Genomic DNA, 22,402 nt, shown 5'->3' with positions numbered 1-22,402 from the left:
CAACTGTGATTTCATTTGGTCCTTACATGATTTCCATGCAGAAGTGGGTAGGTATTTTATCCCTTTCTGCAGACAAAGAAATTCAGATACAGAGAGGCTACGTTTAAAGGCCACATAAATGATGGGTTAAGTTGTGCTAAGTGCTGATTTCATAAACACGGAGTCTTCCTTGCACTGAAGAAATGGATCCAAGTATCTACAGCAACACTTAAGAATCACTGGGAGCAGACAGCAGCTCAAGCAGGCCTTCCAGATAGTGTTATAAACTAAAGCAATCCATAAAAATGTTCACTAATTGCTCCAACAACTTCTCTCATCATCACCCCTTTTAACATGGTCTTTCTTGCCCCTTTCCTATGCCAAACTATTATGAGAACACAAGTACACAAAGTGCAAGCTCTGCAGGCACAGAGTTCACTGCCTAGTGGCAAGGAAGACTAACCTGTCTAGTAAAGAATGGCTGAAAATAAGGGTGACTTACTGAGTGCTAATAGACTGCCATAGTCAAGTTAAAGTTGGATTAGCTAACTGGAGACATGATTAAATGAATTTTTAAAACAAACGGCTTTAAGAATAAAGAGGTAAAATCCAATAGAATGAGCTGATACAGAAATCCAAAACAGAACAAACCAATATACTTGATATTTTCTGAGGTCATTATACATAATCTCAGGTTTATATGCAATACCAGTATTAATTTTCAAAAGGTGAGCAATTTACCTTGCTATATGAGTTGAGAACTAAGGTCTAAGGTCCAACAAATGCTTGGCATCCATCAGATGCCAACAGAATTCAGGGTCAAGTACAGTTCGGACAAGTTAATCAGAGATATATGTATAAATATATATGTATAAATATATGTATGTATATATAAACTGGCTATGTACGTATGTATGTATACTGGCTACTGTGCCACATGATGATCAGGTATAAAACAGTAAACTGGTATGTAAATGACTATTAGTATGGTGAATTTTCTTTTTATTTTCTTTTATTTATTTATGCATACAAGAGCTGGGGCACAGGCCAGAAATGCGGGGGGTGAGAGGATTCACCAGAGACAGAGTAGGGAGCAGAACAGACAGGCAGACTGAAATACACTGCTGAAGGGAGCAGTGGGCGAGTCAGGAGAGGTCTGCTGCGCCATGTAGGTTGCTCCCTTCCTGGCCGGGGATCAAACTCGTGCTGCAGAGGATGCGTATTGCTTCACAGTGCGGTTCTTAACCCCTTACGCCACCAGCGAGGCCCCTGGTGAATTTTCTTTTTATACTTCTCTATGTTGTCAGCTACAACACTGGCAGTTTTCCCTAATGCCATATATAAACTGATCCTCACTGTATTCCTCTAACTTTCCAGCAAGCCTAACTCCCTTACCTGCTTTGACTACAAGCTTTACCGCATTCCCTTGACTGTCTTTGAAGTCCTTAGGCTTTCTGCTCTTCTCTCACTGAATCTGTTGAGTGTCAGGCCTGTGAACTGTGGAGCAGGGTAGGACTATCAATGACACAGAAGTGGGAGGATCAGAGTAGGAGGATGGAAGCAGGATGGCAGAAAGATTCAAGGACAATGGCCTCCTCAGTCAGGGGTTGCTAGTATTCAGAGGAAGGTCCACTGGTGAATTTAACACAGAGCAGGCTGCAGGTCTGTGGCAGTGAGGCACTAATCATTTGGTGAGCCCAACACAGCTCTGGGGAGCTAGCATGTTCCTTAATTTGGAAACACCCTATTTGGCATTTGTGCCATTAACCTGTTATCCCCAAATGCAGGTTTCATTCATCTTTGCAAAAGTGGATTTAGCTTCAAAGTTCAAGTCCATTTAACTTACCATCTTGGTTGAGATAATCATCTTTCAAAGATTTGGGCAAGAAAATGCCAATGTGCTGAAAAAATACATAAATTATTTGGGCAGATAATGATTGATAGTTAGCTAATGATACGTAGCCATTGTTCAAAGAAGATAACACATAGTGGAAAAGAACATGATGCCAGGACTTAGAAGATGTTTCCTGACATGAACCAGTTCTGTGACTTCAGGTAAGTACTTGCGGGACTGAATTTCTTCATATGTAATACAAAGTGTGAACAGGTGAGTTCTTATTTCTGGAATGGAACTGTTATCATCAAAAACATCTAAGGGATCAACAAGAAAGTTACATGATGGGGGGAAGGTGCAAAAAAGGGAGACTAAAAGAAGGAATTCTTTATTTTCTTTAAAATCACTCTACTTGGGACCTTCCCCACTGGCGCAAGGGGTTAAGACACAGCACTATGAAGCTATCTGCAGCCACTCTGGCACAAGTTCAAGCCCCAGCCAGGGAGGTGACCCACATGGTACAGACCTCTCCTGTCTCAACCGCTGCTACCCCCAGCAGTGTATTTCAGTCAATCTGCCTGTTCTGCTACCCACTCAGTCTCTGATGAATCCTCTCAACCACCCCCATCTCTGGCATGCACCCCAGCTCTTGTATGCATAAATAAATAAATCTTTAAAAAAATACTTGTAATTCATTCAACAACAATGACGAATGTGAGGTTATAGGAAGGACACAGCATGACTGAACTGGGAGTACAGGGACTTCCCTAAAGACATGATGGAAGTTAGATCTTAACAGGTTGGCAGATGGGGTGGCAGGACCTGGAAGTCCATATTGTAGGGGAGAACTATGAGTGCCCAAATGCACACATGTGCCCATGAGAAGGCAAGTGGGTTAGGCAGCCGGGAATATTAGTTTGGGTTTTATCCTGAAAAATCAGTAGTTTTCAAACTCTTACATATTATTCATAAAAACAGGGGAGTCTATCCAAGTGGAAATATGTGTGGCATCTTGGGAGCTCCTGCTGGGTTTCCCACTGGCCCACACACACAGTCCTTAGCTTACTACAACCCTCTGCTTCTTGAAGCACAGCTTGAAACCACTGCCAACTCTTTGAGGTATGCTCTGACTCTTTATGATACACACAACATAGAAACAAAACCTAAATAAAGCACAGCTATATGGCAGGAATCCCTGAATACTGCTCAGCTGGGGATTATCAAGATCAAATCTAATCTGATGGTTTTGCTCAGTATTAATTCTTCTAGGAGGAGGCTGGAGGTGGTAGAATGCAGTTACTCAAGGTGTCACAGTAGTTCTGGAATTAAGAGCTAAGATCTTAAATTAGAAACTGTTGGATATATTGTAAAGTATTAAAGACTCACTTCCTAGTGACAAATCCATTTATTTCTGAATAGAATTATAGTATTCAGCAGGCCTAATGGTTCCTTGTCTAGCTTCAGGGCAAAGAGTTATGATCAATAGGTAAGAACAAAAAAAGACATTTGTATTCAACACAAGGGAAATTTTCCTAACAAGCAAGTTTATTTAATGATGGAACAGGCTGCCTGGAGTGAGAGTCCAGTCACTGAAAGCATTCAAGCAGAGAATGAATTTACATGTCAATGATGTCAAGGATGGACTTAATATATTAAATGGGAGATTGGGCTGTTAGACCACAAATGTTTCTCTCAAACTTAAAAGAGTTCCATGAAATAGGACCATAGCTAAAAATATATCAGGATCAAATAAATTTTTCAACATGGAAAAAAAATGATGCATGTTTAAAAATAGAGCAAAGAGGTAGTGAAGAGAGGGAGATGGGGATTGCTTGAGAAAGGAAGATTATATATTCAGTAGTTATGTTACCTTTGCAATTTTTCCCATTTCATAAATGTCTGCCTTTTGATCTTCAATATCCATGAAAGCAGTTTCAATTCTGCTAAGTGTCTGTTCATGGTTACTGCAGGTATCTGGGAGTCCTTCAGGAAAGTAGAACTGTGGAATGTTTTTCGACAATGGTGTACTGGCATTATTCACATGAGGAATAGGGGAGACAGGCTGGGTGCTACTTGGAACAGTGGTTGGAGGTGGAAGTGGTGTTCCAGGTTTTTTTCCTGGTTTATTTTGAATCTGGAAAGAAAACACAATTATGAGACATAATTCTAAAGAATATATATTTCTTGAAAGTTCTCACAGCTAATAGGTAGCTGAGTAGAAGTACAAGAAACCACAGTTAGCGACATAGAGATCAAGAGCTCTTTCTATTCCAGGCCATGGTAAGCATGCTTCTAGAAAATGCTTACCCATACTAAATGAATACTTTAATTATATGTCAGTACCTTAGTTTGCACGGATTTATGCTTAAAAATTCTGCAGTAAATTTTCCATCAGTGATGTGGTAGACATTTAACACTGTTAAATTCTGGTTAACATGTTAATATATTAAGGACCTCAGTCTGTTGAAATTGGAGATTGTTGTTGGTCTTCCTGTGAATCTGTACCTCTCCTTTCAGAGGCAGACAGAATGAGTTCTTTAAATATACAGATCTGGGCCTCCCCGGTGGCACAGCAGTTGAGCGCTGGCACAGCAGTTGAGCGCTGGGCTGCGAAGCTCCCCGCATCCTCTGCAGCGCCGATTCGATCCCTGGCTGCTCCCCGGCCACCGGAGGAGGGTCCCACCTGGCGCGCAGACCTCTCCTGCCGCCCTCTGCTCCCTTCAGCAGTGTACTTCGCTCCTTCTGCCTGCTCTGCTCCCCGCTCTGGCTCTTGAGAATTCTCTCACCCTCCCATGCTTCTGACTGTACCCAGTGCTTGTATAAATAAATAAATAAATATTAAAAAAAAAAACAGATCTAAAACACATGGGGGGGGGAAGAAGATAAGTGGCTCCTTTCACTTTCTTCTCTAGTTTGACTTTGTCTAGGTAGAATCACTGCTAGTCCCTGATGCAGATAAAATATTTGTTAAAAACAAATAAAGGATTTTAGTTTGGGAATATCTGCCAGATTGATTTACCCTAGAGGAACACCATTTTTCCCCAAGATACACATCTCTCTCATTTTTGGTATGCTCTAATAAGCAAGGACATTGGTCATTAATTTCATCACCGTCAAACTCCCTTTACAGTTTATTAAGTCATTTATAGTTTACAGCATTCTTTTTTCCAAAGAGGATTTGACACTGTGTATCATAAAAAGACATAATCAAGGACGGTATAAAAAGGGGGGACAATAGGAAAATTAAGATTTCTCATGATTTATGGGATAGGGAGGGCTGATACACTAACATTCAGGTAGGAGTTAATTTTACCAATGAATACCAAATTTAATTCTGAAGTTCCTACCATAAAAAGCAAAAAAGATTCCATAAGATTTTAATGTTTTAATTTCTACTCTTTTGACCAAATTAACTATCAAGGTTTATGAACATGGCAATGTATTAGATACTATTGCATGAAGTGTATAAAAAGGACATGACTGTTTACTAAATTCAAAGTAAATTTATTTTAAATTCTTGAACACAAAGTATTATAATGTTATTCTTCTTTAAATTATTCTACTGCACAATGAACAGTGATTTATCTGTAAGAAATATATCTGAATATCATTTACTTCTGACAAGCAGGCTTACAACATGATCTTTAAGCTCAGAATAAAGATTTTTAGATACCCTTGAAAAAAAAGCATGAGTATGATAGGAGAATTAAGCTTTGTTCACAAAGACATATGATGAATATGATTTAATCTACTTTTACATACCCATGGTTCATTTTTCATTTGTTAGTATCTGACATTAATACACAGAATGGTGTCTGCTCATATATTATTGCTACTGGGGATATGAAGGTCAGTGGTCACACCAAGCCTTTGCTGTAGTATCAGAATACCACCCATATAAAGTCTAATTATAATCAGATTTATAAATAAAAAAACCTAACAGAAAACAGTGATGACTTACTAGCTTAGTGACCTCAAGAAAGTTACTTAGCCTTCTAGACTTTCAATAATAAAACAGATTATAACCCCTATTTACTGGAAGGTTGTTGAGTGGATTAAAGTAAATTATAGGATCTATTGAGGCAAAAGTTTCACAACAGTGCCAGTACGGATATGTCCTTATTTAAGAAAATGAGTCACCAGGTCAAAGGGTGGGATTCTTAATAAATTAAACATAACTTGTACTAGTCCCTTAGACTGAATAATTTGCATTTATACAGCAATTTAAATTTACAAACCCTTTTTGATTTAACAAATTGATAATTTATTCTAAATAAATGTTTCTCTGCCTTGCTGCTAAATTTGCAAGCACTATTATACAAGCATGGATTAATAATAGTAGAAACTGTTCTTGAATCTCTGAAATAAGAAATATACTTCTTCATAGGCTTTACCTAGGTCACTGAAAAGAGTGTCATTTCTTTTCTGCCATTCTATGCTGAAAGAGATTTATGAGAATCATCAGCAAAACTTTTACTGTTCCTCAAAATGTTTCCCATATGTGACCAGAGCAGTTATAGATAACTTCAAGGCAGTTTATGACCACAGGATTAAGACCACTGGTGTCAGTGGGGATGAAACCCAATAGTCTAGTAAACTAGTAAAGAAGGTTTAGAGCAAGGCCTTAAATAAACACTTTACACATAAGTGACATTCAGACCAAACCGTGGCTACCTGTAAAGGTTTTTATCTGAATGGGAAAAGATTTGATTATGTATTTCTACTTTCCTTAGTGTACTGCTTAGCATTAAGCAAGTCTCCGAGAGGATGTATCTATTAATGCACTGGTTAATTCCATATTTAATTAAACTACTGTTAGTATTTAAAGAAAAATAATTTATTTAAAACTTTGGGTCTATCAATTAACTTATTCAATTCACTAGAAGACACATAATTTAGACGTGTAAGTAGATCAATAAAATGATCCTTTACAAACATTACAGAAAAAAACACAGTAATACAAATTTTGTCTGATTTACCAGCAAGTTTAACAGCTATTCTCTTTGAATAAAGTTTCTCATTCAAATCTAGGAATGCATTTGAATAGAGTTAGCTCAGTGATATATCTTATTTCTGTTTTAGTCTTGCCCTGTAAAATGAGATAATTCATTCTAATTAGTATCACTATGGTATTATGTCACAATAGCAGGTTCCAATATTTAACCATTTTTGAAATATTTTTTTTAAAAAGGCAATTTCATGTGGTCCAAATAATTTTAAATTACTCTGGGTAAGAATAACTATGAAACTATTTTTTTTTTTTTGCTGTATTCCAGATGGCCATCATTTGCATGGCCCTTGATTTATATTGTACTCAATGCCAGAAAACTTAAAATTAGCTGGCCTTAAAGTTGTAAGCAAGTAGTATGGACTCTGCAAAATAGTCATTGCAGGCAGAAGTAAGTCAGTCTCACAGCTTGAAAGATGACATTTTTTCAGTCCAGAAGTAAATACCATTCTTCATTACCTACATATATCACACATATATAGTTGTCTACACATAAAAATAGTTTTTCCTTTAAAAAAATTATCAGGCTTAATATTCTTTTTCAAAAATAATTCATTACAGATGCATGTATGTTGATATAATCTATTTAAGCAAAGTGTAAATAATGTTTCTAAACACAGAAATTCCAGTTTCTCAAAGACATTTCTAATAAAAATTCTACTACTTTCCTTGCTTAACTGAAAAATATTTGGTAAGTTGTATTGAATGTCTCTAAAATTGGATTCCTTTTCTACAATGAGTACTGTATACTCTAGATCCAGGACTATTTTTAAACCTGTTGGAATCTCTCTACAAATAGCTTTCTGCAAATAGTTAGACAACAAGATTAATTCCTTGATCTGTTATAAAGTGAGCTGTAAAATTATTTTTAAATTAGTTCACTGGGTGGTTTTATTAGTAATAAAATATTTTAAAGAAACACCCAAGTTTCAAACCTGTGTCTGCTGAAATAACTTCAGTCTCTTCTTAAACCTTGATGGGAGAACAAAATCACAGCCCCTTGCTAGGAAAGCTAACTCTCCCCTTAAATCCGGGTCCCTTCGTAGAGATGTTTCCTTGATCATCATCTTTGAAAAGTGGATTTACTTAGAACTGTCCAGCACACTTCTGAAGATATTTAATAAGTTGTCAGCCTTGTTGGGTAGAAAGGTATTTTTTCCTCCTTATTTCCCAAAGAAATTAAGTTCAAGCATTGTGCTCTCCCAGCCTCCGGAGACCATAATCCATGCTTGTGCTGACATGCAGCTGGTTCTCAATTATAGCTCATGGCTCCCAATACCTGCTCATAATTTTCAAGTTAGAAACATGACCTGCAATGGGCCTGTTGCTCCTTGTAGGTAGCTACAAATTGGCCTGCACAGAATACAGAGGCTTCTGGGAAAAGAAGCACCTACTACTCTGAACACCAAAGTTAGAAACATTACAGATGAGTTTAAAAATAGCAACTTCTCAGATAATGCTAACTTCTTAAGCTCAGAGTATGTGAGGTGCCAGTCCACATAAGATAATTATCCACAAGCTAAAAGAAAAAGAAGAGTACTTTTGACTTTGTTACTTAATATTTCATAAAAAACAAAACCAAAAAAAACAACAGGCTGCACTTCAAATTTAAAACTGTAAGTCTAAGAATAGTGTTTTATTTCTTACTTGAATGAAAGACAATACCCAAAACCATCTTGGTATATTAGGTTAAAATAAGGAGAAAAACAAACATTCACCCTCAAAAGGTATATAATACACAAAAAATTTGTTGGTCTTAGATTTTAAAATCAAGTAATTTTAATTTTTTTAAAATTAAAGCAAATTTAAGTTTGATAAAACAAGCTGTTTGGGAGTGATTCTGGATAAATTTATAGTCAAAGTATTGGTTAGGAAAGGGGAATAATTGGTCAGTAAAAAAGCTTTAGGTACATATAGCTCAGTGAAATTTGGCAACAATAAAGATACAAAAGATGAATAGCAATGACACAATACATTTTGAATTTGTGAGGTCTTTTTTTCCTTCAAGGAGCTTTTAAGAAATACCAGATTAAAAAAATTTTGTGAAACATTGATTCAAAAGAACACCTGTACCTGTTTATTGCAGCACTATTTATAGTATGTAAAACCTATTTAATAAGAGGTAAAACCTGGAAACAACCCAAGTGCCCCAAAATAGATGACTGGATCAAGAAGATATGGTATATAATGGAATACTATTCAGCAATCAAAAAATATAAACACATGTCATTCCCAGCAACATGGGTGGAGCTAGAAGGAATTATGCTCAGTGAAATAAGCCAGAAGGAAAAAGAAAAATATCTGATGGTTTCACTTATAGAAGGAATATAGGGGAACCAAATAAGACATTAGGGGAAAAAGTAATAACAATATGAAACACAACACAACAAAAACAAACAGGTGCTTATAAACCAGAGATATCCTGCAGGGAAGGAGGAGGGAGAGGGATCGGAGGGAGGGAGAAGTATGGGGGACTGAGGTGATGGTGCATGGGTGCACTGGTGAAGGAAATTCTGTGGGGACTCACCTGAGGGGGGGAAGCAAACATTGTTTAAAAATGAACAATGATGTAAAAAATATATAAATAAAAAGAAAATTAAAAACAATATTTTGTTATTTTATCATATAAGTTATTTACAAGTGAATTAAGTTATTTACAAGTGAATTTCCAAGTCTAACATTTATGCTTCAATATTTATTTTCAATCACATTATTCAATCAGTACTTATTTTCTACTTCTAAAAAACATTATCAAAACCCTCTCAAAATCAGACAGCTAAACTGTCTTATTTAGTGGGAATTAAAATTCTTTGTTTTCCCAACCGAAATGCCCAAAAATAGATGACTGGATCAAGAAGATGTGGTACATATACACAATGGAATATTACTCAGTAATCAAAAAAGATAAACACACGCAATTTGCAGCAACATGGATGGAGCTGGAAGGGATCATGCTCAGCGAAATAAGCCAGAAAGAAAAAGAAAAATACCGGATGGTCTCACTCATAGCAGAAATCTAGAAAACCTAAATAAGGGACCAAGAAAAAGAATAACTATAAGAAAGAAAAAATCAAAATCAAACAACTATGAACCAGAGACACACTATCGGGGAGCGGGGAAAGGCGGGATTGGGGTCAAAATGTGGGGGGGGGTGTAATTGTATGGGGAATATAAAAATTAAAAAATTCTTTGTTTTCCATTATTTTCTACAACTGAATTCAGTTTTTTTCTTAATTTCCGTTCAAGATATCCTGACAACACTTTATATGTACATTTGGGCTTATATGTCTGTGGTTTTTTCAATTTTTTTTTTCCTTTAAACTGTGGAATTCTCCATTCATATAAAAATCTTACCTAAGAGCTTTCAATATATACTATGGTTGAAGGAAAATTACAATGGAAGTCACTGGTCTAATGCTTCAGCATAGGTCCTTCTTATCTTCTCTCAGTGGGCTTACATGTTAACTCTGTGCTAGTTTTCCTCATCCTCTTGCCTAGAATACTTTTTTCCTCCCTCATTCCCCTTCAAATTAAAACATCAAGAAAGTGTGTTATATATGCAGCTAGGTCTTTACACTTAGGATTCATGCTTTTTCAATTAAACCACAACTTAAGTTGTCCGCCCCCCGCCCCCAGCCTTTTCTTCCCAGCACCAATCCATGGTTCAGGGTGTAACTTTTCATCCCTTCCTGAAAATGTTACTTCTCAAATTTTTGTTTTTTAAGATTGATTTATTTATATAAGCACTGGGGTACAAGCCAGAGGTGCAGGAGGGTGAGAGAGAATTCAACAGAGACAGAGCAGGACGCAGAACAGGCAGAAGGACCGAAATACACTGCTGAGGGGAGCAGCGGGCTAGACAGGAGAGGTCTGGCGTACCATGTGTGAATCTCCCTGGCTGGCGGGAAATCAAACCCACAACTGTAGAGGCTGCAGACAGCTTCACAGCACTGCACTCAACCTGTTGCACCACTGGGGAGGCCCTACTTCTCAAATTTTATATACTCTTAACAATCCTTCAAAATCCAATGCAAATTTTATCTGTCTCATGAAGCTTTCTTATTTTTTCCTTACTGCAATTCTCTTAATGAAATACTGTAGAATTGCTCTTAAGTGACCTTCACTTGATTAACTTTCTGGATTAGCCAATGTTCTCAATTTCTTCAATAAGAGAGAGCATGCAATGTCTAGGACATACTGATTCACGGCTATTTGTTTAGTTTCTATCATGCCCTCATATTTTTATATCTGTAGTTGAATTGTATGCTTCCTAAGAGTTAGTTGTGTTTGTCCCAATTTGTTTATGCTGGCTGTATATTTTATAATTATTTAACTCAATGACATATTACATAAACTGATGAGCTATGAGTGTGGGAAAAAAAAAGTTGCTGTTTCTAAAATTCCTAAAATTGAAAAAAAAAAAAAAGAGGGCCCTTAGTGAAATGGTTTATAAAGATTCAGTAAAGGCAAACTACTACTAAAACAATTTTGCTGTAAAACTAGGTATGAGTGGGCCTCCCTGGTGGCGCAAGGGGTTAAGTTGCAGCACTATGAAGCTATCTGCAGCCAGTGGCACCAGTTTGATGCCAGCCAGGGAGATAATCCACATGGCACAGCAGACCTCTCCTGTGTTGCCCACTGCTCCCCTCAACAGTGTATTTCAGGGCCTCCCTGGTGGCGCAAGGGGTTAAGACGCAACCTATGAGGCTATCTGCAGCCACTGCAGCATGAGTTTGATTCCTGACCAGGCAGCAACCCAGACCTATCCTGTCTTGCCCGCTGCTCCCCTCAGCAATGTACTTCCGTTGACCTGCCTGTTCTGTTCCCCACTCTGTCTCTGGTGAATGCTCTCAATACCTCCCCCCCACACCTCTGGCCTGTACCCCAGCTCTTGTATGCATAAATAAATCTTAAAAAAATTAGGTATGGGTGAGATAAAGAAAAAAAATCATTAAAATCTAGAAGGTTTAAGAAATCCAAGTTGCTTCACTACTGACTTTTTTCTCCACTTTGAAGGAATTGAAACTGGGTATCAGTCAACAAAGTACTGAGTGTGATTTATTAAAAGAGATGTCCTGAAACTCCAATTCCAAAGACCACATAGATCATTCTCAAAGAAAAGCTTTGACTCTGTATCAAAAGATCTGAGTACATTAATGTTTTGAATTAGATTATTTAAGATACACATGTTATAGTATACAGTATACTGTAGAGAGGATTTTGTTTTGTTCAATGGGAAAACTGTAGCATGTTTATCTGTAATGGAATCATACAATAAAGGGCAAAAATTAATGGCCTTGGGAAAGAAAAGGGTCAATGACTAGAGGAATGTCATTCAGTTAATGGGAGAGGAAGAGATGTAGGGCACAAGTACAGTGGTTAGATGTAGACAGTGCCCAGGCAATTCATGTATAGTCTCAGAAGGGAATGGGGAGTATATGGAACTGACATGAATAGGTGAGTGGGTAAAGGTCTCATCTGATGTGCTTCAGTTTTCTCAGTAAAACAGAAAATAAAATCATTAGTTGAGGGAGAGGATGGAATAGATGTTAGATGCGAAAAGTCAGAGAAGAAATTATGAACATGTCACCTGCAGAGTGAGAAAGTGAGGAACAGGGAAATGCAGGGTGCACTAATGACCTGCTGGGGGGTTAGCAGTCATGACTTAAAGCAAGACCACTCAGTATGATTGTGTGATCTTCTTCAGTTAAGAACAGCTGTATAAATAAAAGCTTAGAATAAACAAAGAACACAATTTAACCCAAGCTGGAGATTTTATTCAGGGAAGTGAACTATGGCAGCGGTTTTCAAACAAGATCGTGCATTGGAATCACTTGAATAACTTGTCAAAATATAGATTGCTGGGCTCCATCTCCAGAGTTTCAGTTTAGTGGGTGTGAGCTGGGGTCTGAGAATATGCATTTCGATCAAGCTCCCAGGTGATGCTAATGCTGTTAGTTGGGAACCATAGTTTAAAATCACTGAGTCAGAGAATGAATAGCTTCAGAAAGGCTGAGGACAATTCAATGGAGGAGATCAAGGGGCTGAGGAACTCTTGTATCAGATGTCTCATCCACTGAAAACTCGTAAGAATTGTAGCAAAAATAGTACTGGAGTGTCACAGACCTAGTAGTTAAAATCTTGAAGAAATAAAGAATGTTGGCATGGTAAATGACTGCAATCAGGATGGTAATGGGTGGTATATCTTGATGAAATTAGTTCAAAGTTGGAATGGGGGTGTTTCAGGGAACAGAGAGATAAAGATTAGTCTAGAAGCAGAAATGAAAGCAAAAACACTTTATTTTCCTCTGCAGACCCAGGGGACACAGTGGGAAAGAAAAAAGCCACATTTTACATGTGTTTAGTATCTGTAGGGAGAGATGGGTTTCAGTTAGAAGGAGGAGGACAAATGTTTAGAAAAGTTTATGACAGGAAATTTCACCAGTGAACGATCATTGGTTGAAGAGGGCATAGTAAAAGGGTTTTAGGAGTTACAAGGTTGAATATGGACTCAGATGACTGGATATACAAGGGCAGATGGGGAATGAGGGGTCAGCTTGAATCCCAGACTTCTTATGGTGACACACTCTCTCTCTCTCTCTCTCTCTCTCTCTCTCTCTCTCTATATATATATATATATATATATATATATATACATGCATATGAATGAAGGGCTTTATTAGGTTAGTCCTGCCAGTCTTAAGGCAGAGTGGTGAAGCTGTGAGTGCTGGGCAGATCTATGGCGGAAATCTGAGGTTTAACATGAGCTAGTAGAGTTCTGGGAGTTCCTTTTCACTTTGGTCAAGGGTAGTTTGGAGGCTGGTGGGCTAGAGTTATCAGGAGACTTGGATACTGAGAATCACATTTGACTTCCATAATTTGGAGTCATTTATCCCAGATTAATCCCAGATTTATCCCAGATTTTTCATTTATCCCACACAAATATTAATAGAAGGGATCACTTTAGTATGTATGTTTTGCTACATATATTTGCTTTTTTTTTTACATTTTTAATCATCTATTTTATCATAACTATTTTTCTACACCAGTATTTACATCTCTACCATGTTGAAAACAGGTGGGGACATAACTGAGAAAAAATGGTGATGTAAGGGGACCTGACCTCAGAGGATATTACAGGTAGAGGGGAAAATATGAATTGAACTCATTCTGCAAATTCATATTTGTCACTGGCCAGATCCCTTAACTTTTATTAATCTACCTGGTGATAAGTGAGTTAGAAGGAAGAATGTTTTCCTATTGCAAAATGTCTTGATTTCTATTTAAACATTCCCAGCACCAAACCCAAGAAATCATCAGCACCTATAAAGCTATTGAGAAAAAACATTTCCCTCCACTGAGGGAACTATGACTGGTTAATCTTAATGAAGACATAGATAAAAACTAAGAAAGAGAAAAATGCTGTTTAAATGTGTCCTAAGAAGTTAATAATACATTTCCTTAAAGAATGCTTTGTTATAAAAACTTTCATAATTATTCTGCACTTAAATATACAACACAATTACACAATATCTAAGGTTTGTGAAAACCAAATGGTAGATTATTATACTAGAAAGGATCTTTATTTCCTCTGATCAGGCTCAGAAGAAAGGGAGTTCAAGTAACAGTGCAAATATTGTAGATCTTCAGAGATTTCTCTGACCTTCTTGGGAATCCAAACAAAAACCAAAACAACAGCTGTACTGAAATTAAATAGTGAGAAAAATTCTCATCCAACCCAAATCCATGGAGATTAAGATGGGGACTTTTAAGAATGGCAAAAAGGACATTAAGATATACAGGTATTCCTTAAAGAGAAAGGATAAATTTCTAAATTTAAACAAATGGTATGTGAGGTACAACAGTTTCTGGGAGTGCAATGGTGAACAAGAGTTCAAAATACTTACAGTCTATATCTAGAGATTTCTTTCTTGCAATGAGGCAAAATGATCTGTGCTTTAATGGGATATTCCCCTTTTGCCAGAAAAGATGATGAGAACTTCCCTTGCATATCTGAGTTTTAGGTGTTAAAAGCTAGAGGAATTAACTTATAGGAGGAATATAGGCAAACCAAGTAAGGGATCAGGGGAAAAAATAACAATAACAATAAAAACAAAACAAAATTAACAGGCAACTATGAATCAGAGACATTCTGCAGGGGAGGGAGAGGGATCCAAACAGGGGAGGGAAAAGCACAAGGGACTATGGTGATGGTGGTGGGGGAGGGGGGTATCTATGTGTGTGTGAATTGGTGGTGGGAATTCTATGGGGACTACGCCTGAGAGGGGAAAGCAAACATTGTACAAAAATGAACAATGATATAAAATACATATGAATAAATTATATTTTAAAAAAGCTAGAGGAACTAAGAAGCCAGTGGTTTGGGTGAGATATATGAGCCTTGTTGAAGAATCAGCCTCAGGTCCTAGAAGGGCACCTCACTATCAGGTACCTTAATGTCCACCCTTGAGAAGTGAAGGGCAGGGAAAAAGATGGCCCTCAGGCAAGAGGGCAAATCAAGTAAGCAAAAACCCCTTCACCTGATCATTCATTCACTTATTTATTCATTCAACAAATTCATTAATGTACTAAATAAAGGCCAATGGAGACCAGCGGTGCAGACATAGAAACTTGAAAGGGAATCACCTATCTCTCTGCATAGTCTTATTTTAACACTCCATTTTCACTAGATATACATTTGGGAGCTGGAAATCACATTTTGGAGCTGAAGCAAAAAAAGAGAAGGCAAGGTACAATTAGGCTGTCAGATTGTCTGCTTATGATTTTAAAATTCCAGAAAAATTATGGGGAAGGGGTCCTAACCTTATATTAGCCTTATTAGTATGGATTCTACTACTGGAATTCACAATAACTAAGCAGAGTAGCCTGATATTTACCTTTATACTCTCTAGGATGGAAAATTCTGTTCACTCACTTTTTGTCACCATTGATTATGAAGATTAGACTATCATAGAGCTTAGATTTGAAAGAAATAATGGAATCATAATATAGTCATCTAGTTTCCCCTACACTGGGACCAAAAGTTTGTATTTGCAAGATAAATGAAAAGGATTAAAGTATGTTTCGATGTCTTGAAGATGAACACTGTGATAACAACAGTTAGGGCTATAAATAAATAAATTGAAGAGTAAAAGAATGGTATCCATATCCAAATTCTGCCTCTTCAGAAAAACTTCCTTGAATTCTACAAGCCAGGATCTATCTCTCCCTCCTCTGAACTCCCGTACATTTCATTTTTCATTCTCACTTTCTCTCTCTCATGGAATCCATTCTTTCTACTTTGCATCACAGTAAGTAGCTTATCACCTCTATTAGGCTGTGGGCTTTGCATACTCTTCCCATGTCTAATTTATCTTTATCTCTTATTGTGTGTTATGCATAGTACAGGTGCAGAATGATGAATACTTAAGTAATTTAGGAACTATTTTTTAAGCATTTTAGGAACTTCTATTTTGCATATCAATAATGTATTCACTACACATGTTCATTATATTATCGAATTAAGTCCAGCTAAACTCCACACTTGGCAATACTTTGATAATAGTTTTATTCTTTAATCTTGAAATAGTTATTTCTTCTCTTTTTTTTTTAAAGAGGCATGAATTTTTATTTATTTATTTGTTTGTTTGTTTATACATGCACTGGGTACAGTCAGAAGCGCGGGAGGGTGAGAGAATTCACCAGAGCTAGAGCGGGGAGCAGAACAGGCAGACCGACGAAGTACACTGCTGAGGGGAGCGGGCGGCAAGAGAGGCCTACGCACCATGTGGGACCCTCGCCGGTGGCTGGGGATCGAACTGGCGCTGCAAGAGGCTGCAGGCAGCCTTGCAACCCAGCGCTCAAAGGTTGCGCCACCCAGGGAGGCCCAGTGTTTATTATTTTAACCTGTGAACAACTAATAGGCTATTATCTCATAAGGCTAAAAACAGATCAAAAATTACCTATAACACCAGTTATTGGTGGTAATAAAACATAGAACTAAGATATTTATTATGTGATTTACAAAAGCAGTAGAGTTTCTGTTTTTAAAAATGTTATCTTCCAATGTCAAATATGTCCTCCTCAGTGACTCACTTGGTTGTAATTACTGAACTCTTTGAGACATATCCCTCTTTGTCTCTCCCATAAACTGTTCTCTTATTTTTTTCTAACTCACTTTCAGGTTCATCTACACATCTCAGCTATTCTAGAACCTAGAGGGCTATTTTCTGTCACTTAGAGGCTGTATGAAGAAACATGTACTGAACATTCATTTACAAACCAATGGTAAAGATAACTCAACAAAGTGAATATGTTCAAGTGCAAAGGAAAAAAAAATAGGGACTAAAACATGAGATGAAAAGGAAACTGTTTTAAGTCGAAAGACAGAGGTAGGTTGTAAGTGGACAGGAAAGGGGAGAAAAAGCTATGAAGGTCAGATCTGTACTCATGATGAAGTATTTTGAAATTCTGGGATTATTTGTCTATTTCCAGTAGTACACAGTTTGACTGTCCCCAACTTTTGGCAGTTTTTGCTATTGGTATTTAAATGTTTCCAAGTTACAAAATATCACACTGAACAATATATAAAGTCTGTTTTGCTGACTGAGCATAAAACAATAATCTAGACTAGGAGTCAGCAAATTCTTCTGTAAATGGTCAGAGATAGTAAGTATTTCAAGCTTTAATGTCTCTGTTATAACTACTCAACTTCGTAGGTGGGGCACAAAAGCACACTTAGACCATATATAAATGAATGGGTATGGCCATGTTCCAGTAAAACTCCTTACACACACAGGCAGGAGACCAGATACAGCCCATGGACCACAGGCTGCGAACCCCTGACCTAGGGAGACTAATAACCTTTTAATTTCTAAACATCATTCTGGTATTTTTTATTTTAGTCCTCCTGATACAGGTATGAACTTCATTTATTTCTGGAAAATAAATACTGATTACTCTTGAGAAATTATTTTAAAATATACATTAAAATATTAATGACATAATCCTGACAAGTAAATCTTTCTTCTCAGGGATAGTCATCAAAACCACTTCCTATATGTTTCAATTATGTTAAACTTTTTTTTAAAGGTTTATTTATTTATGCATATAAGAACTGGGGTACAGGCCAGAGGTGTGGGGGGTGAGGGGATTCACTAGAGGCAGAGGGGAACAGAACAGGCAGACTGACTGAAATACACTGCTGAGGGGAGCAGCAGGCGAGACAGAAGGGGTCTGCTGCGCCATGTGGGTAGCTCCCTGGCTGGCCAGGGATCCAACCAGTGCTGCAGAGGCTGCGGATAGCTTCACAGTTCTGTATTTAACCCCTTGCGCCACCAGGGAGGACCCAATTATGTTAATCTTTTAACCAAAATGTTTCAAACATCTGAATAATTTTTCAACTGTCTGAAAGGTTTAAAAAGGGTTGACTTAAAATTATCCTAAAAAAAATCATTCTGTGATGAATCAATGAATGAGAAGACATACAGAATTCACAGAAGTGCTCAGTGATGTTTGAGGCAACTTAGACTCAAATTATCATTTAATAACCTAAAATATGTACTGTTTTAAACTTTAGTGTTGTTGGTAACTAAAACTGTCACAGGAAAACAACAGCTACATGAAGCAAAAGTATTCACCTCATCACAATGTACATTTATTTTTCTTCCCGCTCAAATGAGAATGCTAAAATAATACCTAGCTTTTTAACATGATCATATATATATATGCCATGTATAATATTCAACCAGTTTAAAAATTTTTTTAACTATGCTTAAGACATACAAAAAGGTACATGAAATGACAAAACACATGCTCTACCACCCAGATTACAAAACGGACCATTTACTAAGCCTACAGAGGCCCTCTTTCTTATTCCCTTCTCTTATTCCCCAGATATTACTCACTTCCAACACTATATTTGGTGTATTCATGTATTTCATCATACTTTTGTACAACTGTACATATCTCTAAGTAATTCATCTCATTATTTTACAACTTGACTTACTGATTTGGCTCTACATCTGAATTGACTCATGTTGACATGCACACTGCATTCTAGTGGGAGAGATGTGCTCACCAAGTGTTTTATGTACTTCCTATGTTTCTTAGCATTTAAGTTGGAATCACTGGAGCAGAAGGGAAGTGTGTCATGTATGGGACAAGGCAGTTAAAAGCACCATGCCTTTCTTTTTCTACTTTAGTGAACTCAAGCCACGTATTCTAGATGGGGAAAAGGGGCAGGAACATGAAGTGTCCATCAGACGTGGTCCCTGAGTGAGGTGGAGCAGAACCTCTTGTCATTCCATGTTTGACATGTAAAATGAAAAAGAAATGATACTGCTGGACATGGACAGACACACACACACATGCACACGCACACAGAGCAAATACCTACTTTCTGTGATTATTCAACAAAAGCACTACTATCATACACAAGGTAGAGTCAAAGCTTTTTTGAAAAACTCTAGTCTTTACGTTCTTTAAAGGCCTACTGAATTAACAATACTTTTGACAGTAATTCCTACATGCTTATCTACTGTTTTGGGTGTGTTAGTTTTGTCTCCTCAACCAGATTTAAAGCTCTTTGAGAATCCTGTCTTCTTTTGTAACCCCACAGTGTACTTCAGTCGACAAGGGCACACAGTAAAGATCACTTTACTATTGACTGGGGAAGATGAAAACTAATACAGTCACATGTCACTTAGTGACATGTGGTCAATGATAGCTGTATATAGGATGGTGGTCCCAATAGGCTGAACCATATAGCCAATAATGTATTAGGCTATACCACACCAAGATTTGTATAATTACACTTGTATAACAATAAAATGAAACATTTCTCAGAATGTATCCCTGTTGTTGCTAAGTGATGCCTAAATGTATTAAATATCTCCTTTGTATAAATCACCTTGCTTGTGCTTCACATAAGTTATCTTGATCTATATTTTTACTATATAGATATTAACATTAAGTAATTTCTTTTGGTCACAGGGCTAGGAAGATGGTGGATGTGGGGAGAGCAGTTGAAATCAGTCTGTTTGACTCTAGGAGTCTTTGCCTTTATGACTAAACTGAGTGAGACCATTCTAGTGTAGGACAGGAGCTTTAATAGAACACAAAATGGCTAAGAAAAATAGTTTTTGGTTATAAGTTTTGCAAATTTTATAATATTTCTTTGGAGACTTGTCATGATTCAAATTCTGGGGACAGGGTGGTTGTCTTACCTTGATTACCTCTGGGGTCTGCTGAATCAAAACCACTGAAGTTGTATCTTTAGGTTTATCACCAACAGGACTTCTACAGACTGATAAATTGGTCTGGGAGGAAGCTGTCAAAGTTTCCTGTAGAATTTGCATCATTTCCTTTTCTTGTGATAGGCTCCCTCTGCCCGATTTGCATTCAACTAGTTCTTGAGCAAAGTCTTCAATACTTTCAAGAATTCTTAGTAAGAGTGCTCGATCTTCTTCCTCTATTTTGTGTCCATTAGTTTCAATAATCCTTGTTAGACAGGAAGGTGAGACTTTTTCCACAGGTGACGAGACTTTAGAATTATGCTCAACATCTACAGGCATCTGACTAGTCAATGGACTGTTACTATTTAGAGAGTTAGAGGTTTTACTCTTGGTAAGTGGTTCTCTTAGAGAGGTCTCCATTTTCTGTGAAAAAGATTCCAAATCCATCAACAATTTATCTATCTCTTTCTGACTATTAGGATTCATAAAATCTCTGTGGTCTCCCTCTTCAACTTTAGGAACTTTTGATTTAAGGACTTCCTCAGGTAGATTAACAACTGGCTTCTCAAATATCTTACCAATTTCATTTTGCATTGAAATAGGACATTTTTTAAGGTGAGTACTACAGTCTGAAAATTCTGCTCTCTCTTCATTTACTTTTAACAACTCCTGATTAGGTCCATTCTCTGTCCTTTGTCCTTTACCTGATACTTTCTCTCCATCTAATTCTTCTTCAATATAAAGGGTTTCCACTAAGTCACCAGATGAAACATTTTCTAAAGTCTTCATGGTTAATGACTGTGATTGAAGTGGAATATTTTTTAGAGCTTTCGTATCATCTATTGCTAAGTTAGGTAAGGAGTTTGTAGAGTTGTCTGGAATGGATTTTACAGTATCTGTTTTCCTAGAGTTGTGCTTGTCATCTTGTTTTTCTGTAGTTTGAAACTGTGCAGAGTCAGAGTCAGAGGCTGAGAGCTGAACCACATCTTCATACTTAGGGGGTTGTTCAGTGCCAAATATTGGGGAGAAAGGAGTCAGCTGTAAACTAGGCATATTACTGACAAGTTCTGTTAAGTCAATAGCATCATTATTCCCAGACTGCATGAATTCAAATGGTAACTTTTTCAGATATGATGCTAACCTGGTCATCACTGTCATATAAACAGTTTCAGAGCTAGATATTGCATCGTTACCACTTCCTTCATTGATATTGGTCCCTGACTTTTTCTTGATGCATTGTTTTATGATGTCTGTGCATTTTTTCAAGTCCTCAGAGCATTTCAGTAAGATGTCCAAGCACATCTTTATGTCTGTTCCAGAAGAAAATTGATCTATTTTATGTTTTTCCAAAATCTGAGTAACCAGGTCTTCAGAGAAATTTTGAAGAAACATTGAAGTCAGGTTGGTATCAAGTGAGTTTCTATGGGCCAAAGACTTTTCCTCAACTGAAGAACTCCGGAGTAAACCAAAGGTTGGGGAGTTCCCATCATTGTTGTAATGGCCACAGAGCAAGTCAAAATCAACTGACCTCCTATTAAATGAGTCAGACTTAACTTTTCTTCCCTTTTTATAAGCTGCATGGTTAGAATTTTTGAGTTTTTCAAGGGAAAATTCTTTTATTTTCCCACTGGCAAAACTGATTGCTTCTCCTGCAATGTCCTTTAAGTTACAAGTGTTCTGAAATGTAGATCCTTTCTTGACCCTGGGTATGCCTATGAGGGCCTGATGAGGATAGTCACCTTCTGCTAAGGAAAATCCATTCTCATGGGGTAGAAAAATAGAGTCCAGATCTGCATCTTTGAACTGAGACACAGGGATGTGCAAGAGGTCTGCACAAACACTATGATGTACTACAATGCAGTCAAGTCCATGTGTGATGGTGTGGCAGGTTCCAGTGCAATAATGTATAGCTTGCTCAAAACGCCGATCTATTACCACGCTGCTGTAGTGATTCACAGTACTAACCACAAGTCTATAAGTTGCTGCCATAATATCAAATCTACTTAGTGGTAGGACTTGGAAATTTCTAAAACTTGTTTCAAGTAAATTCTGCTAAATGACACTCAGCGGAAAATGTATTTAATGACAACATACAGTGGTTATTTACAAATATAATGACCTTTCCCGCAAGGGGAAACAATTTAAATTTGAGGTCTGGTAACTGTCAAGATACAGTAGTTGCACATGTGTGCTTGTATCAGCAAATCTAATAACTTAATAATTGAGCTTTTTAGCTTTATTTGGTAATATGATACCATAGGGTTATTTTTTTCTTAACCAAAGAATAGCCTTTTAAGTTCTTCAGCAGTTGTATGATGCAGAAATTTATAGTTATAAATCTTAGTT

The 22,402-nt window shown here is 37.2% G+C and overlaps 1 protein-coding gene across 2 annotated transcripts in view; it reads right to left on the bottom strand.

The window, feature by feature from the left end:
- The window catches only part of PPP2R3A (protein phosphatase 2 regulatory subunit B''alpha), a gene marked incomplete at both ends in the record, with an annotated part of 96,307 nt that extends 74,262 nt beyond the window's left edge, over positions 1 to 22,045 (bottom strand). The window contains 2 exons of one of the 2 annotated variants that reach the window (XM_084232474.1): positions 3,684 to 3,947; positions 20,048 to 22,045. In XM_084232474.1, the coding sequence (XP_084088600.1) occupies positions 3,684 to 3,947; positions 20,048 to 22,045 (2,262 nt within the window). Of the gene's footprint in view, positions 1 to 3,683; positions 3,948 to 7,756; positions 7,889 to 20,047 lie in introns of those variants that run through there. The other variant, XM_084232475.1, reaches the window with a different exon arrangement.
- Between the last annotated feature and the right edge of the window lie 357 nt (positions 22,046 to 22,402).

The sequence above is a fragment of the Talpa europaea genome (genome assembly GCF_964194135.1).
Source record: "Talpa europaea genome assembly, chromosome: 4".
In the NCBI taxonomy this organism is placed as follows: domain Eukaryota; kingdom Metazoa; phylum Chordata; class Mammalia; order Eulipotyphla; family Talpidae; genus Talpa; species Talpa europaea.
The sequence above is the reverse complement of the archived record's forward strand: the minus strand, read 5'-3'. Positions and strand labels throughout refer to the sequence as shown.